The sequence below is a fragment of the Balaenoptera musculus genome, chromosome 19 (assembly GCF_009873245.2).
Source record: "Balaenoptera musculus isolate JJ_BM4_2016_0621 chromosome 19, mBalMus1.pri.v3, whole genome shotgun sequence".
Classification (NCBI taxonomy): Eukaryota; Metazoa; Chordata; class Mammalia; order Artiodactyla; family Balaenopteridae; genus Balaenoptera; species Balaenoptera musculus.
Window position 1 is genome coordinate 39,342,415 of NC_045803.1, and position 18,461 is coordinate 39,360,875.

At 38.1% G+C, this 18,461-nt stretch overlaps 1 protein-coding gene across 3 annotated transcripts in view; it reads right to left on the reverse strand.

Annotated features, from left to right (window-relative positions):
• CDH11 (cadherin 11) overlaps positions 1–18,461 on the reverse strand; it is a 143,116-nt gene that overhangs the window by 12,831 nt on the left and 111,824 nt on the right. For all 3 annotated transcript variants that reach the window (XM_036835052.1, XM_036835053.1, XM_036835054.1), the window contains 4 exons: positions 12,590–12,843; positions 6,370–6,506; positions 5,395–5,528; positions 5,049–5,166 (listed from right to left, as the gene is read on the reverse strand). In XM_036835052.1, coding sequence (XP_036690947.1) covers positions 5,049–5,166; positions 5,395–5,528; positions 6,370–6,506; positions 12,590–12,843 — 643 coding nt within the window. The remainder of the gene's footprint in view (positions 1–5,048; positions 5,167–5,394; positions 5,529–6,369; positions 6,507–12,589; positions 12,844–18,461) is intronic.

An 18,461-nucleotide genomic window follows, 5' to 3' on the forward strand; every position in this document is an offset into this window, starting at 1 on the left:
ATAAGCTTAGAAGTTACATCACTTTAGAACAATGTCCAAGAATAAATGAACTAACTAAAAGAGCTATAGTTTATATTAAAAATTGTCACTTAGAAAATATACATAATTTAAAACTCTACCTCATAATAGTATCCAAAATTTAAAGTAGCTAGCCATAAACTTAGTAAGAAATGCATAGAACAAAAATGAAGAAAACTATGAAGCATTCCTGATGGTAATAAGAAGAGAACTGAGTCAGTGGAAAGTCAGATCATGCTTCTAGATAGGAAGAATATTTTAAAATTCTTAGTTGTTAAATTAATCCATAAATTTAAGGTAAACTCAATAAAATTCATGAAGATACTTATCAGGCACCTGAAAAATAATTCTAAATTATATATGGAGGAACAAAGAAACCAAAAGCTAAGAAAGAGTAATAAAATGAAAATAATGTAGACAAAACCCCTGTCAGATTTTAACACACATATTATACGTGTGCAACCATTAAAGAAAAATATGATACTATCATGAGAATAAATAGAATAGGGAGAGTTGATAGTCCAAAAAAAAAAAATCTAAGAGTATGTAATGTAGGTGAAAAAAAGGACGGCGTTGCAAAGCAATTAGAAATGACCATTTCTTAAATGATATTTAGGAAATGGCCAACAAAGGGAGCCTGTGTATTTATTTAACATGGATAAATGATTGAAATGGGAAACATGATATATAAGAAAGAAGATAAACTAGGTGAATATTGATATCACTTTTGCATGAGGAAAGTCTTGCTAAGAATAATTTTAAGCAGAAAAACTGATACAAAAAGCACAACATCTATACTTTAGAACATAGCATAATCAGGACTGAAAGGACATTGAAACATTGGAGAAATCTATGCAATGGGTATGATAGGTCACAAGTTAACAGCATTAAAAGATGAAGAGACTTCATAAATCAATTGCAAATTGATGAATATACAATTCAAAAACTGGGTAAAGGACATGAGTAGCTGATTTATAAAGCAAAAAAAAGAATCAGGGAATTCCCTGGTGGTCCAGTGGTTAGGGCTCCAGGCTTTGACTGCAAGGGGCACGGGTTTGATCCCTGGTCAGGGAACTAAAATCCCACATGCCACGTGGCCAAAAAAGAGAAAAAAAAAAAATTTTGGACTTCCCTGATGGCGCAGTGGTTAAGAATCCGCCTGCAAATGCAGGGGACATGGGTTCAATCCTTGGTCCTCGGAAGATCCCACATGCCACGGAGCAACTAAGCCCATGTGCCACAGCTCCTGAGCCTGTGCTCCAGAGCCCTCGAGCCACAACTACTGAGCCCGTGTGCCGCAACTACTGAAGCCCGTGGCCTAGAGCCCGTGTTCTGCAACAAGAGGGGCCACCACAATGAGAAGCCCACGCGCTCCAATGAAGAGTAGCCCCTGCTCGCTGCAACTAGAGAAAGCCCGCACACAGCAACGAAGACCCAACACAGCCAAAAATAATAAAAATAAATAAATAAATAAATAAATAAATAAAAGCAAAAAATAAAAAATAAAAAGAGCTTCAATTAAAAAAAAAGAATCAATACTTATTTAAAAAATCCTAACTTTACTAGTAATGAAAGGAATTGAAAATTTTAAATGTGATATGTGATTATAATTTACTTATCAATTTGTGAATCATTTAAAAAGAATAATAGTATCTAGAGTTGGCCTGAATGTGAGGAAATTGGAGCTTACCTATTTTACTGATGCTATTATAAATTGGTATAATATTTCTGATAGGCAATTTGTCAATTAAGTATCAAAAGCTTCTGATACAGTAATTCCACTCTAGGAATCTATCCTAAAAGAATAATTAGATATTTGGCAAAGGTGTGTGAAAACAACATACTTACACAACAATAGTCAACTGATATCATGTACCTTTGTAATGAAGTTAGGAGGATATTTAGGGAAAAAAATGTTGACATAAGTATACTAATGCTGAAAAATGCATATCATGTATTATTATGTAGGGAAAAAAGCGGACATCATTTTACGGTTGCCTTTTTTAAAGATCAAAATATATGCCAAGAAAAAGTCTGGAAAGCTATAAAAATTAGCAGTGATTATTTCTGGATAGTATATTATCAAGTTATTTTATTATTTCAAATTTTATTTCTGCTTGTTTGTATTTTATAATTTTCCTACAAGGAATATGTATTAATTATGCAGTAGAAGAAACTTATAAAATTCTTTGCAAATATATTTTACAACAATTACCATGGCTGTGATTAAAATTAAACTTGAAGTACAGTTTGTCCTTTTCTATTCACACTTTCCCTGGAATACTAGATTGATGAATTTATTTTAGAGTTTTTCTCTTCTGAAGATCATTGTTATTTGATTATGGGGTAAACAAAGATTTTTAAAGAAAATAATTAATTAGAAAAGACACAAGCTCTATATTCATAATATATAAAGTGTTACTACACGAGACAGAACCCTTTAAACATTCAAACATTTTAGTTCAATTCACTTATTGCTAGAGTGACCTTGGGCAAGTCTCTGAATCTTATGATGTTTCATATTCTTTCCTCATCTAGGAAATGGGGATAAAAATATCCAAAATGCCTACTTCCTAGGGCTGTTTAGGAACTAAGTGGAACAATGGCCATTAGCAGGTTTTATAATCCAGTGAAGAACTACATAAATGAGAGGGGCTATTCTCAGTATTTTTTTCTTTGCACTTTTCTTATTCATTACATGTTCCTTGTGTTTTTTAAAGATGCCATAAGTCTAATATTTTCAAAGTAAATGCATCTCAAAGCCTGGGTGGATCAGCTCTTCATTTCCCCAAACAGCACCACTCTTGGTATTATTAGCCCAAGATGGACTCATATGTTGAAGAGTTATCCAGTGTTCTACTTTCCTGCTGCCTGCTGGGTTGTCTTTGAAGCTTGGGCTGTAGAATGGAGTAAGATAAAAATGAAATAAAAGGCTTGTGTGTATTAAGATGGCTTCCCCTCTTATATTTTTAAAGAGGCCGAACGCTTGTGCCGAGTTTAGGCAAACACAATCCTGATTATTTACATGGCATAATGGAAGTAAGCACTCAAGGAGAGAGAAATCTGATGCTTTTACTCAGCATGCTGTAAATCATTATCTCATGTTTTCTATGGAAAACAGTCTCAGCTGGGAAATTTGGTAACTCAGTAGGCTATTAATAGGATGTGGAATGTGATTATTCTTTTTGGATCACTTCAATATGTAATTACTTTTAGGATCTGGTAGAAAGAAACTCTATTAAATGATAATTATAGGACTGTATTTGCTTTAAAGTTTTGTAATAGCTCTAAACATGGGAGTTTTCATTAACTGTTTGCCATAGTTAATAAAGTCATTTTTCTTAAAAAGTAGCAATTCCCTGCAAAAGTGGTAGCTCCACAAAGGATTAGTTTCTTATAGGAAAGGGCAGGGGAAACAGATTGTGCAGTAGGTTGGCTTCTCCATGGTAATATAATCTCCTTGAAAATATAGATGGTGTCCCCGAAGTACTGTGACAAAGTGAAATATTTATAAGTCCCTAGAGAACAATAGGTCTTAGTATAATGTTTTCAGAGGGTAAACAGCAACTAAATATTATTGCACACATAAAAAGAAGACAAGGCAGGTGATGGAGGCAAAGTTGGCAAAGAAAAGCCTAGAAACACCAGCTGTTTCAGGAGGTGTCCAGCGATAAACAGGGATATTGCCAGAAATACATCCAGCAGTTAGACCTCAAATGTAAATTAGGGATTATATGAACACACAGATATAAGGATCATAATGAAATGCTCAAATCAGTCCAAGAAATAATAATAAAGTATGCCAGGTCATATCCCCCCAAATCCAAGGAGCATGGGGCACAGTGGTTCAGGCTGCAACCTCTAGCCTCTGAATGTCCAGGTTTAAAATCTAGGTCTCGCTCCCACATGGTTGATTTACTTAATGGCCTGTCCCTCATTTTCCTCATCTTCAAAATGGGAATGATAATAATAATCCTTACCTATGATGCTGTTGAGAAAATTAAATAAAGTATGGGAAGGATCTTGGCACGGTGTTTAGAACATAGTTACTGGTATGTGTAATATAGATAACATTGATAATGGTGACGGGGAAAGTAATATTACTTATTAGATTAATTTAAGATCCTATAAACCCGATCTCAGTCATCAAGAAAGCAATATATCTATAACCTCGTACATAGCTAGCATGTGTCTAATGAAAACATGTGTTCAGAAGGATGACATTTTATTCTATGTCAAATCATGGCATTTGTCTTCCTGTTTTTACAGACCTGCATTGTCACAGGCTTATAGCAACAGGTGCAGGCCAAAATAGTCTTGCCAGGAGTCAAGAAATTTACTTTTTGATCTTGGCTCTGCTATACACTTTGTCAAGGGACTGCATCAGTTTGGGCCTATACTACAACAGCAACAAAAAACAACTACTTCGAATAATTTCCAAGTCTAGAACCTCCTTGACTAATGAAATGAGAAGTAGAAATCACATCAAATTTTGCATGTTTACAGTGGAGAAACAATGCTTTATTCATGCCCTTCAGGCAATAATTCCATAACTACCTTTAGGTATCAAGCTCTGTACCCAACCACATTGCATTAAAACTATGCTGGGAAGGGAGGGGCAGCTGAAAGATTACATTACCTTACAAGGTTGAACTAATCTCTTTTAATGCTTTACTTAATATCAATATTCATAAAGCCATGCTTCCCCCTAAGGATGTATCAACCTCTTAAAAAAAAGATAAATGAAGTTGTTTACGTATTGACCCTGTAAGCCTCCCCACTTGGTTTTTGCACTGCTTCGTGAATATCAAAGCCAACAACAACAAAAAAAGTAAAATAAAATTAGACTCACTTATTCCTATGCACCAAGAGAGCCCACATCTCAAAATAAAGGTGGCATTATTATTTCTTGTTTGTTCTTCAACAGAAAGGCATTATTAAGATTAGGGGAAATACTTGTGCTCTGCAATATAAAAGCCATTTATTTTCCATTTCTACTTCTCTGAATGCACAGGAACCTTGGTACGAACCTCTGTTGTCTCTGACTGTGAAATTTGGATTGTGAATGATTTCAGGGGGTAGACTGAAGATAAATCTTGGTCCATTGGCTGTGTCATCCTTGTCATCTGCACTAATTGTAACAATTGGCTGAAAGAGAAAGGTGGCCCATAAATAAATCATGCTGACATTGGCACATCATTCATTCAAAAATTCCTGGCTGGCTGAGAAGCCTGATTTTAATTAGAGAACATAGCTCCAGAGCTAAACCAGGGCTCTGAAGCCTTCTTGGGCAGTGGGAAGTATCTCCAGGTGATGCTCTCAAAACCAAACTCTGTTTCTAAATGCTTATTCATAGCCAAGGCAGAGCAGCGTTACCTGGTTAGAAAGTGGCTTGGTCTGGTCACTCTCACAGATGAAGCCTTCATAAGGGGCAGCAAACTTGGGAGCATTGTCGTTGACGTCAAGGACCCTAATGGCCACAGGGACTTTGGCTTCCTGATGCCGGTTGTCTGAAAGGAGAGGATTGAGACAGTAAACATGTGCAAGGGAGGAATCCATGTTGGTCCAAGGTTACTCTTGGGAAAAAGTGAGCTCCAGCCACTCATTCAGGCCCTGCGGGGAAAGGCACTGTTGGCACAAAAATCACCTAAAATCCAAAGTATGCCAAATCCAATGTGAGGGGGATGTCCTAGAATAAAGGTCAACATTAGACCAGTAAGAAATAAACCACTTTTCCCTTTCTGTTGAGGTTTAATTCTAAATGCTTATAATGGAGCCTGGCCCCCTCAGAGTGTAGTCAACAACAGCAGTTCTCCAAGTGGGATCCCCAGAGGAGCATCAAACAATTTGGGAATTCATTGGAAGTGAAAATTCTCAAACCCAACCCAAGACCTGAGTTAGAGGCTCTGAGGATGGGATCCAGAAATCTTTGTTACAACAAGCCTTTCACGATAATCCATTGCATGATCAAGTTTGAGAACCACCGGTCTATAGGTAAAAAAGAACCCACAAATCTTGGCTCTAAGGATTCTGCTGCTCTGGGTTTAAACAAAACTGAGGATAAAGTGGGGAATCTTTCAGTGGTGGTTAAGAGTTTCAAGCTGCTACAGGCTATCAGCTCATGTGCCAAGTCTGTACCCAGTTCTGCCAAAGAAAATGAAAACATCTCTATTTGCTTATATGTCTCACTAGATAGACGACCAAAAATAAATTTTAAAGATTGAAAAATATGTTTAAGACTAAAAAAAAAATTGTTCTATCTCAGCTGTCTGTTATTTTCCAGAATATATAGAAAGTCTCAAAGAATAATATTTGGTAAAGTAGGATCAAAACCCTTACGATAATACTTACGGATTTCTGCTGCAAAAACTGATATGTTGAGCCAGGCAGTTTCTTCTCTATCTAAAGGTTTTGTGGTTTTAATAAAACCATCCTCTGGATTAATAGTGAAAAACCTGTCCAGGTCAGTGTGACGATCGATTGAATACCTAAGCAGAATGCAAATGAGGCAATTAGACCAAGACATTCCAAGCAGCTTAATATTTGAATATTTTCTCCATGCTATATTTAAAGCAACTTTTTCAATGAATTGCTTGAGCTAGGTTTTCTTTTTAATCAGATTTACTTTTCAAACTTCATACATTAATCTTTTATAGAAATCATTTTGCTACATTGGAATTCTTTATTCAGGACAATGAATGAAAGAGCTGTTTAGCATATTTGATTGAGAAATGGAATAATATGTTGCATATCTGATTGAGAAATGGAATAACATGCTGCATATTTCTTCGTATTTACTACAATCACCCACCATCTGAATATTTATGAACCTGCATTTGGGAAGTGGGTTTGCCTTGCTCCCAAACTACTCAGAAAGTCACAAGTGTATGGAACATTTGCCAGATTTTTGCATATGAAATATTAAATAGTCTTAAGTTATCGTCAAAGATCATTTACGGTACTAAAAAATCAGTTTTCTCCTTACTTAAAGGAAAATGCTAACTGTATTTTGAATAAATTTATTCAATTTATTTGGTTTTAGGGGTTCTCAGGTAGCTTGGTTCTGAATTCCATTGTGAAATATGCAAAGAGGACTTGGCCATTTGTTTGTAGAGCATTCTCCCCACACTTTAATGACCCCAGGCTGAGCCTAACAGCATAGTTGGAAGGTTTCAGCTACTCCTGTCCACTAGAAAATTTGCCTTTTTCTAACAAAAGACAAAAGAATTTCCAGAATATTATGGGGCAAGGTGAGGTAGAAGATGGGTCAAGAGGAGTGGTGTAGTAACGTAAAATAACTTGCCCAGGATAAAGTTCTGGAGACCTGGCTTTAATAAGTGTTGACAGTTGTCCCATGGCATCCATGGGGGATTGGATCCAGGACACCTGAGGATACCAAAACCCATGGATACTCAAGTCTCATATAAAATGGCATAATATTTGCATATAACCTACACATATCCTCCTGTACACTTTAAATCATCTATAGATTACTAAAATACTTAATACAATGTAAATGCCATGTAAATAGTTGCTGGTGTGCCACAAATTCAAGTTTTGCTTTTTGGAACTTTCTGGACTTTTTTTCCCCAAATATTTTGGACCTGTGGTTGGTTGAATCCATCGACATGGAATCCATCAACGCAGAACGCATGGATACAGAAGGCCAACTGTACATATGTCTGAAGGCATTCATTGAGGGCCATAAAACCAAAGAATATTAGAGAATATTAGCAAAGACCATGGATGTCACAGAGTTTAGTCTCTTCAATCTACAAACGATGGGATTTGCAAATGGTCTATTATCTCGCTTCTGGGGGAGCCAATATTAGAACCTGGATCTTCCAGTTCTAGATCATGTTCTTTCCAAACGAGAGGAATTTAGTGCAGAGCAGCACTTCGCAATATAGAAAACATAAGCTCATCCATGATATCGCTGACTTCACAGCTCCCTATGAGAATGGAATGATGAGTCCCCTTCCCCAGTGAGGAAAGAGAAGATAAACTATCACACACCTCATAAATGTCAGTAGAGGCTCCGTGACTAAACCCTCAGCAGAGCTCTATGTGAAAATAAAGAGAAAATAATAGAATATTTTGTCCCTGCCACTAGGGAGTTTACTATCCAGTTGACATGACAAGACAGGCTCACAGGAAGAAAGATAATTAACAAGTATTATTCTATAGAAGTGAAGCGCATGGATTTTGGTTTTGTAAAGTCCTAGGTACAAGTTCTTGCTTGGCTACATATACGCTGAGTGATACTGGAAAAGCCACTTAAGTTCTTTGAATTTCAGCTTACTTATCACTTAAACTAGAATATTAATAATAACCTAACTTTTAGGTTATCCGTGAGAATTACATAAAATGATAGATGTTGAAGATACATAACCTAGTGCCTCACACATAGTAAACAGAACAACGAATATAGCTGCTCTGATTTTTGTTGTTGTCGCTGCTATTACACACTGTGGACAGATCAAATGTCAGTCTACAGAGTATGACTTTCATACTATAGCCAGTGAAAAATCATGAAAGGCCTTTGATCATAGGAACAAATAAACTGATTCAGACTATCAGGGTGATGAATAAGATAGGGTGGGCAAGGTGGTCTGAGCTAGTGAGAGTGAAGGAAGGAACAGAGGAAACTTAAGGAGGTGATGTATTGATAGTTTTTAAGGAGTGAGGTGATAAGAGAGTGAGGTATAGAAGCGACAGAGGGAATAGAAGACTATGTGATAAAGACAGAACCAGTAGGACTCAGTTGATATTTGGAGATCTGTGGGAGGCTGGGAGGGTCCTTGAGAGTTTCTAGCCTGAGTGTCGCAGAGAGGGAGACATTGGGAAATACAAAGTCAACTTACCAGGAAGGAGAGGTTGAATTTCCACTAGGGCTATGCTGCCACACCAGGAGAGCAAGATTCAACTTTATCAGAGGTTTCACAGAGTCAGGGGTATAGTCAGTCTTTTTTTTTTAAGTATGTCACAAGAAGTATAGGCTCAAAAATATGTTTTTAATGAATGAGCCAGTGAAGGACAAAGGAAGTGGGTAAAAATGCAGAGCAGACAGCAGAACAAGAACAGAATTAGAATCAGGGAGAAAGATCAGCCTAGAGGCAGAAAATTTAGAGCATTAACTCAATTCAATCAGTAGCATGGACGGAAACTCTATAGATAAGTGGACACAGAGAGAGAGAAAGTCTGAAGTGAAAGGCTGAGTGTCAGGGAGCCCCTGGTGCCTGGACTGAGATCTCAGACTAGTGGAGACACCGGGTACGTCTGAGGCATGAAGAGGTCACTACCAGTGAAGCTAAGAGGAAAGAATATTTCAGGAAGGCAATGGTAAACGAAAAGGTCTCTAATGCTAGAGTCTGAGAAGAAAGCTGCAGAAATTTCGAAGCAGCTAAGAGTTTGGCTGACACTATAAGGCCCTCCTACCCAGTATGTTTAAGGACACAAATGTCCTTAAAGGTGAAGATAAGCACTCAGGAAAGTAGGTAGTCTGGCTAGGAGACCCACTGAATAAAAAACTTTAAATGTTATTCTATGAATTGTTTGGCAATTCTAAGAATGAGGACCTGAGTGGGTGAGGGGAGTTGGTTCAAGGGCCATAGTGAGCATCTTTGGATAATTATAGACATGAAAAATGTCTCCATGCACAGAATAGCTTCCACTGAAAATATGACCCAAATAACCGATCACAGATGTGGATCCTTGGAGATAACGAGGTGCCAAGGAAATGAGCAGCTGTTCCATGTGTTTTTACATCATCACTCTTCTAAAAAGCTGCTAATGCACCTTGATATTCTAGGCCAAAGCTAACTCATTTAAAATTCACACCATGAACATTTCTGAGTAGTTTAAAGGTGTTACCAAGCTCCTCAGTCGTTACCTGATGTATCTTCTTGCACAGAGAGCACGGTACTCAAACCTTCCTGGGAGATCTTTCCATTAGTGGCTGCCCAGCGAGAGTAAACCGCTCATCATGGACTCAAGGCAGCTCTGGACTAAAATCCAGTCTCCAATACTGACTGGTCATGTGACTTTGGGTAAGTCACATCATCTCTTTGAGCCTCAGTATTTCCATCTATTGGACCCTAAAGTGATCACAGCCTCAAGGGTGTCTGAGGATTAACTTAAATAACTTAGTGCAGGGTTGTCTGGGGCCAAGAAGATGCTCAATAAAGGGTAATTTCCTTCCTTTCTCCCCAAGGGGGCAATGTTCAAAGACTTAAAGGCAACTGAACAGCATTTACATTTGGGACTTCCTTCTGCTCTGTCAGCATTTTCTTTGGTATAAATAGAAAAACTCCATTGTCCATGGCAATTTTTTTTCATACTCAGATCTATTTACTTTTCTTCCCAGCTTTATTGAAATATGATTGACAATTTAAAAAGTCTGTATTTAATGTGTACAACGTGATGTTTTAATATAAGTATACCTTGTGTAATGATTACCGTAATCAAGCTAATTAACATAGCCACTGCCTCACACAGCAACCACTTCCTGTGTGTGTGTGTGTGTGTGTGTGTGTGTGTGTGTGTGTGTGTGTGTGTGGTGAGAACACTTAAGATCTACTCTCTTTGCAAATTTCAAGTCTACAATACATTATTATTAACTATAGTTACCATGCTGACCAATATCTCCTCATTTTCCCCACTCCCTAGCCCCTGGCAACCAGTGTTCTACTCTCTGTTTCTATAAGTCAGACTTTTTTAGATTCCACATATGAGTGATATGCTATATTTGTCTTTCTGAGTCTGGCTTATTTCATTTAGCACAGTATCCTCCAAATTCACATATGTTATCACCAATGGCAGGATTTTCTTTTTTCAGGCTAAATAATAGTCTGTTTTATATATATAATATACACACATATATATATGTGTGTGTATATATATATATATATCTATATATATATATATCTCACTATTTCTTAATCCATTCATCTGTCAACGAACATTTAGATTGTTTTCATATCTTGGCTATTGTGAATAATGCTGCATTGAACACGAGAGTGCAGATACCTGTTCAAGATGCAGCCATTATGGAAAGCAGTATAGAGATTCCTCAAAATGTAGATGGAGGCTGGATTTGTTCTGTGGGCTGTAGCTTATTAACCCCTGACCTAGACAGACACATCCCTGGCCCTCTTTGACTGTGCCAGAGACAACACAGTGTAAGCTGTCATTGTGATGTATGGTGAGAGCTGTGAGGTGGAAGCTGCATTTGATCCACCTTAGGGTGCCCTGGAAGAATTCCTAGAGGAGGTGACACCTAAGTGGAGGTGGGAAAAATGAGTACCATGTAGCAATTTGGAAAGGATGAGAGTGAGATCTCCAACCAGAAGGAAGAACACGCGAAGGTCAGGAATTAGAAGAGGACAGGAAGTAGCCCCGTCTAGCTGCAACTGAGAGTCTGATGAGAAGGGAGAGTAAGACAAAAAGCAGGAGAGACCAGCAGGACACAGCAGGAATTGGGGGGGAGGAGCTCAAAGAAGAGCCTTAAGCCAAGTAAGAGAATTGAGACTATTTTGGAGTAGGGGACAATGGGAAACAATTTGATCAATGATTTTTTTTGTCGTTGTTGCTGTTTAACTGAAGTATGATGTGATGTTTGGATGTGCATTTTAAAACACTCAGTCTGGCTACAGGATGACGGAAAGGTAGGTGGGAGATTGGGGGTAGGGGGACCATGAGGAGGCAGAGGAAGGAATCTAGGCAAGAAGGGAATTAGGGGAGTGGCCATGGAAAAACAAACACCTGCTAGAATCCAGTCCAGGGCAGGTTTCAGCCAACTTTACATTTCTGCCCTATATGGACATGCCTTGAATCTGTGACTCAAGCCTCCTTCTCAGCCTCTTTCTCATCACCCTCTCATCTTCATCGTCAATCTCCTTGGTCATTAGCTCAGGTTGGGGAGCAAGGGAGACAGGGTTCTAAATGGCTTTTCTAGCTTTCTTGTCTAAGTCACAAAAGTATATTTGTGATAATTAAAAGCATCCTAAATTTGAGGGGCACTTTGTTATCTCTTCAAAGTGCTCAGCAGTTAGATAGATAGACAAAGCTTGCCTTCTGAACCTCCTGTTCACTGTCTGTGTCTCTTTGGTTAAGTCACTTTGCCCTGCAGAGCCCCAATTTCCTCTTAATTTAAGAGATAATAATTCCTAGAAAATAACACTGAGGGGATAAATTGGATTATATATCTGACACCCCTAGTACAGTAACTGGAGCATAGGAAGGTGTTCAATAAATTAGAATTACTGTTATTATTTCACAATCATTATTTATACTTCACCACAGTTCTCTGAGACAGGCAAAGCTAAGGGTTACATCACCTAGTATACATCGGGAAATCTGCTCCAGAAATTTTGGAGCTTGAACAAGTCTATCCAAAGAGTTGGTGCAGAGGTGGAGTAGAACTCATGTCTTCTAAGTCTTCATCTTGTTTACATTGAATGATATCTTGGACCCTTTTTGAGACTGAAGGACCTGGTTCCTATAGGGATTTCCTAAAACTTCTTGCCTCTGGAATTCCCCATCCAGGATTTAAAAATAAATCTCTCTGTACCTTATCGGGCTATTGGCAGCATCAGGGTCTTTGGCATGCACTCTCCCCACCACAGTGCCAGCAGCTGCATTTTCTTGGACTTCATGGATATAACTCGGGGCCAAGAACATGGGGGGCTCATCAGCATCTTCCACTGCAATCTTGACCGTCACGGTGTCTTTGAAAGGCCCGTTGCTGATGAACTTTGGGTCGATGTGCACGTTGGCTGCCTCTACCTTCAAGCTGTATGCTCTTTTGGTTTCAAAATCTACAGGCTGGCAAGAAAGAAGAGAAGATTGACAACCAATTCCTTGAAAGAATAATGGAAAAGAAAAACCTGATTGTTCTATAGGGCACCATGAATAGTTGTTCAAAGAGAGAAAATCAGTGTTTATTCAATATCCAATTACCTGAGCCATTTGGTTAGAAAATCAGACAAATCAATTGCTGAAACTTGGAATGTGCTTAATGGGTAATTCTAGGAGCATGACAGACACAGAAGGACCACATCATCGAAAGTGAACCACATTCTATGAACACACTAAGGCTGCCCAATTCAATCACTAAAATCATTTAAGGAAAGGAATTAAGACATTACAAAAATAAATGTTATAGCCCATTCTGAAAAGTACTAAGAATCTTGGTGATAAAAATAGTCAATGAATTTCAGGCAAAGAAAAAAGCAATGTCTTGTTAGATGACTGCTCCCCTCCACACATACACACTTCTGGCTTAATCATATTGATAGTCTCATTTTTAAAGTTGCTGACCATGTAGCATTTCTCAAAGTCTGGGACCCTTACCAGCAGTGGCCCATACACTGACTTAAGGTGGTTTATGGGTAATTTTGCGTGGGTGGGTTTTTTGAATGACATTATCCTAATTACTGATCCTATTATTCCTTTTCCAATTCTTCCATTCCCAAACACGTCAAGGACATCTCAGTATACTGCTAACTTTTAACATACCTGTTATGCTTCCTGATCTCCCTTTCAAGAGACTATGATATAACTCTCTAGCTAGAATGTAATGACATCGTTTTGTTTTGACTGCATTCATTTTTAGGTTACCTCCTACTTATGGCAAGTGATATAGTACAGTGTGAATACTTCCCTGTTAAAAGAATACATATATGTAAAAAAAGTCCATTTAAAGAAAAACAATTATAAACAATATAGATTTTACACAGACGTGAAAAAATATTAAGAAGCAGCATTTGAATGGCTGTCATTTTTAAGAAATTGATGGTAAGCACTCCCTAAATCTGAAGGAGACAAGGTTCTGTGACTCAATCAGTAAAGGGTGAAAAGTAAAATTATAGAAGAGAAACAAGCTTTCCTGCCTAGGAAACAGAACTTTCTAATTAGTACTCTGGATGATACTGAACTCCCACATGTTTGGAGTGTTGGGTCTTTTAAGGCTAGCATCTGCCTGCCATGTTGTCATCATCTGCCTGGTATTATTTTGAATGGGCATATAATCATAGGGCTTAGTCCTAACCTAATTCTCCAGCACTCTAAACTGAGGATGATTCCAGTTTCAGGAAGGTTAAACGCATTCAACACCCTTTACACTTTTTCCATCATTTTTCCACCCCCATCTCCCCAGAGTCAGAGAACACTCCCTTTTCCTGAAGCAAAATCTGTCACCAGCTGCTCCGACATTCCGGACTCAGCAGCATCTTTGTCCTTCACTGGGTTACTGAGCAGCAGAAAGAAATGATATTTATAGGCTGAAGGTATGAGACTGCTGCAATTCCTCAAAAATCTCTGCTATTATTAGACAAAATTAAAACATGAATATGATATTCTGAGACCAGGTAAGAAGAAATTTTCTGATCTCAGATAGCCTGTTGATTCTCCCAGAACAGAAAGTTTTGAACTTGGTTTAGACATATACCTAAGGACCCAGAGCATTGTTTCCACTGGAAAGCCTTGTTGTTGTTGAAGCCAGTATAGTCATGCTGCAGTTTGACTGATACTTTTTGAATCTCAAGCGAAGCTCCCCAGATCTTTGCAAGTGTTTGTCTGGGATGCCCTTTCCTAGTTTGGTGAGATATTACTGTCTTCTGGTGCTCATCCCAGGCTTGTGAAGTCCTCCCCATCTCCCCCAGACAGATTTGTGTGGCCCCTTAGTTGCCCATCTGCAGTCCCTCATCCCCCACCCCAGCTAGGTGAGGAGCATCCCAAAGGACTCTACTGAGTCTTGTTGATCTTTGCTGATCTTTGCCTCCCCAATGCCCAGTAATGACCATACCAAGTGATCACATGTACCAATCATTGCAACTGAATGGGAAGCAGAGTTGATGGATGGACAACATTTAAGCATTTGCCTACAATTTATTCCCTGCCTCCTTCCAAAAGGGATTTAAAGTAGTTTCCCATGTGAACCTTTATATCCATGTTATGAGTAGTTGAAATAAAGCTAAATGAGGCAACATACTACTTAAGCCATAAAAATCTCAATACCCCTGAGTTTACTAATCCCACCCCTAAAAATTCTCCCTGGGGGATTAATTCAACAGAAAACCCAAACAAACAATATTCAAAAATGCATGATGTTTAGATATCATAGAGGGCTTATATTTAATCATGGGAAACATACACACAGAACACCAAATCCAACTGTGAGATTTTATTAAGGAAATAATGGTCCATCAATAGGATGGGATGTTATGTAGTCATTAAAAATAATTATGTATATTATATAGCAGCATGTAAAATGTTTATGATGTGCCATTAAGTTAACAAATCAGATCACCCTATGACTGCAACTGTGTTAAATGTTACACATCCACATCTATATACATGTGGACAGAGAATATAAAGAAATAATCAGGCATAAAAGTGGCTTTATTAAAATTATTATTTTAAAAATATTTAAAATGCCTTCTAATGCTGCTCTCACACTGCTTTACAAGCAGTTTATTTGTTTGAAAGTAAATACCTCAGAAACTGTGCCGGGATCTCTCAGTGATAATTGGAGTCCCACTCGGTCAAAGGTGCTGCACGATTGGATTTTCCTCCCCAAGTCTACCAAGCCACCTACAAGTCTCATCTTTATTTTGCTAACCACACAGAGATTGTCTCAATATCCTGAAGGCAGCTTCTCTCTCTCATGCACCATTATAATCCTGACACCTACTGTGTCTGACACAGAGTACTCAAGAAATATTTATTGCTTTCTAAGCTATTCAATAAATGAATGACTTTAGCTCCTAAATAACTCTTGAATTCTTCACCTCTACCTCTTTTGCCTTCTTCAGGTCTTTGTAATTCCTCCCTTGAATTCCAACAAGATTTCTTCAACTGGTCCCACTGTATCCATCTCAAAACCCTCAAGACTGAACTTATTCAAGTTTCTTAACTGTGTCCTATTTCCCTCAACACCAGTCCTTCGTGAGCTCATTTTCTCTGACCTTCCTCTCCTTATCTATCTGGTAATTTCCTATTCATCTATGAAGGCTCAGCTCTAGAACTGCCCCCTGTAAGCAGTCATTCATGACCCATAGTCACAGATCTTATCATACTTTATCACAGTTGCTTCTCAGCTGGGGAGTGATTTTGCTGTACCTCACCCCAGGTATGTTAGGCAATGTCTAGAGCTATTTTTAGTATCATAACTGGTGGGGCTGGATGTGTGCTTACTGACATCTAGTGAGGAGAGGCCAGGAATGTTGCTAATCACCATACAATGCACAGCCCTGCCCCTACAGCAAAGAATTCTCTGTCCTGAAATGTTAATAGTGTCAAGGCTGGGAAAACCCCCTCTACGTTAATTGTCTTTTCGCTTTTAACTGTCCTGTTAAATTGTGATCTTGTGACCAGGACTCTGTTTCTTCAGTTTTAGATGTCCAGCCTCTCACAAAGGGTGTGCCTGACAAATAATAATAACTCAATAACTCTTGGTAGAAAAAGGTTGAATGAATTAAGGAATGAGTGAAAAAACTATATTAAAAAATATTTTTAAAAGACAAAAATATTTTCACGGATCTCTCTATATGTTTTTATATTATTAAATCATATATATAATGATTTCTATAAGGATCCATCATTTTACTCTATTAAATTCACCTCTCAATATTTTTTTCCTGCTGGACAGTTGGAACATTGTGTTATAAGCTTAAGCAAACGTTCTTTTACAAATTAAAGAACATCTTACTCTGTTTTAAACCTAAACATCAGTGCTTTATAGAAGATTATTCCTTTGCCCGGAAGAAACACATTGAATTGGGGGAAAATGTGCAAATTAATCATATGCAGAGAGCTCATGTGCGATGTGTTAGTTCCATGGGGTGATTTACATGTTTCAGATTTTAGAGACACAGTGTGTGTTTATACCCTGAATACATTGAAAACAGGTGACAACCTAAGCATAACCAACTACCCAGTTACTTGAACAGCAAAGGATGGGAGGCAGGAATCGCTGATGTCACTGCTCATATGTCAGTGGCAAGCAGGAGGGATAGAAATGTTAATTAACAAAGCCAGTTGACAGCTCTATGCTACACATAGTCACACAGCTACTTTTCCAGAGGAGAAACCAGAAGAAGTGATTACCCCAGCCCCTTGTGACTGGTGATTAGGCTTCTGTGGCTACACCATTCATCATCACTAATGTTGACTTTTCCAAGTATCCAGAGTTCACCCCGACTTCCATATTCTTTTATTGACAGTCACTTCTACTTTCTCTTTGTTTGGGTCCCCTCATATTTCCCCCAAACCCAACAATGCTTCCTTATGTTGTGAAAAGTCGGCTTCCTAGAACACCTCTCTCCTTGCTCTCCTTACTGAAAGGTTCCTCCCAGGCATCTCCCTCGGCCCCACCCTTGCCTCCTCTCCAGCTACTGGCCTCTTTATTGATTCTTCAAATTAATTTTTTTTATCAGTGTTCCAGGCCAATCTTTTCCATCACACCAAGGAGCTTAATATTCATGTTACAAAACCAAGTTGAAAATGAATACTTGATTAAAACCAAGGTAATTCCATCATCCAATTCAGATTTAATACTCCATATACTTTGATGATGGAGAAGTGTTGATTTCTCAAGTGGTAAATCAGGGGTAAAACCGTTTTAGAATATACTGTAACTGCTTCTTTACCTGAAAGTGAATCAAATCTGGCTCTCTTCTATAACCCCTTTCTGGTCCGTCTATTTGCAAAACGTCTAGAGTGGGAAGATGTTCTAGAATACACTAAGTTTGAATTCCATGTCTTTAAATTGCTAGCTGTGTGATTACAGCAGGGTCAAGTTATTTAATCTGTCTGAGCCCCAGTCTCCTCACAATTAAACTGAGGTGTCATTGCTGACTGGGATAATAACATCTACTTTATATGATTTTTATCATGTAAGATAAATGAATGCTTATAAGAGGCTCAGGCTTTGACCAATATTTAGAATTGAGTAAATGTTAGATTTTTTTAAACAAAACAAGAACAAGCAATAATCTCATTTTTGTAGTGAATTAATCTCAGGGACACATTTTTAGCAACAATTTAGCTGACTATGAGGGAAGGCCCATTATTATTGCTTCTCAGGTTCAGTTTTGAGGGAAAATCAAGCAGAGGATTGGTTTAAGTTTCATAGAAGGTCCAGCAATGTAATGGACCTTGGATGTTTGAGATAAGAAAGGTTCCAAAGAGCCTATATTAACAGACTCAGCTTGGCAGAGCTAAAGAGGGAACTTCTTGTATGCTCAGGGCTGTCTCTCCAAAATCTAGATTTATCTAGCTATCTTTCTTTCCATGGGGAAACTGTGCCAAGTCATATAAGAACTAACCAGCAATATCAGGGCAGGTATTATCACTCCCCCTTTTTTTTCCCAGTTTATTGAGATAAAATTTACATACAACACTGTCTAAGTTTAAGGTGTATAGCATAAAAATTTGACTTT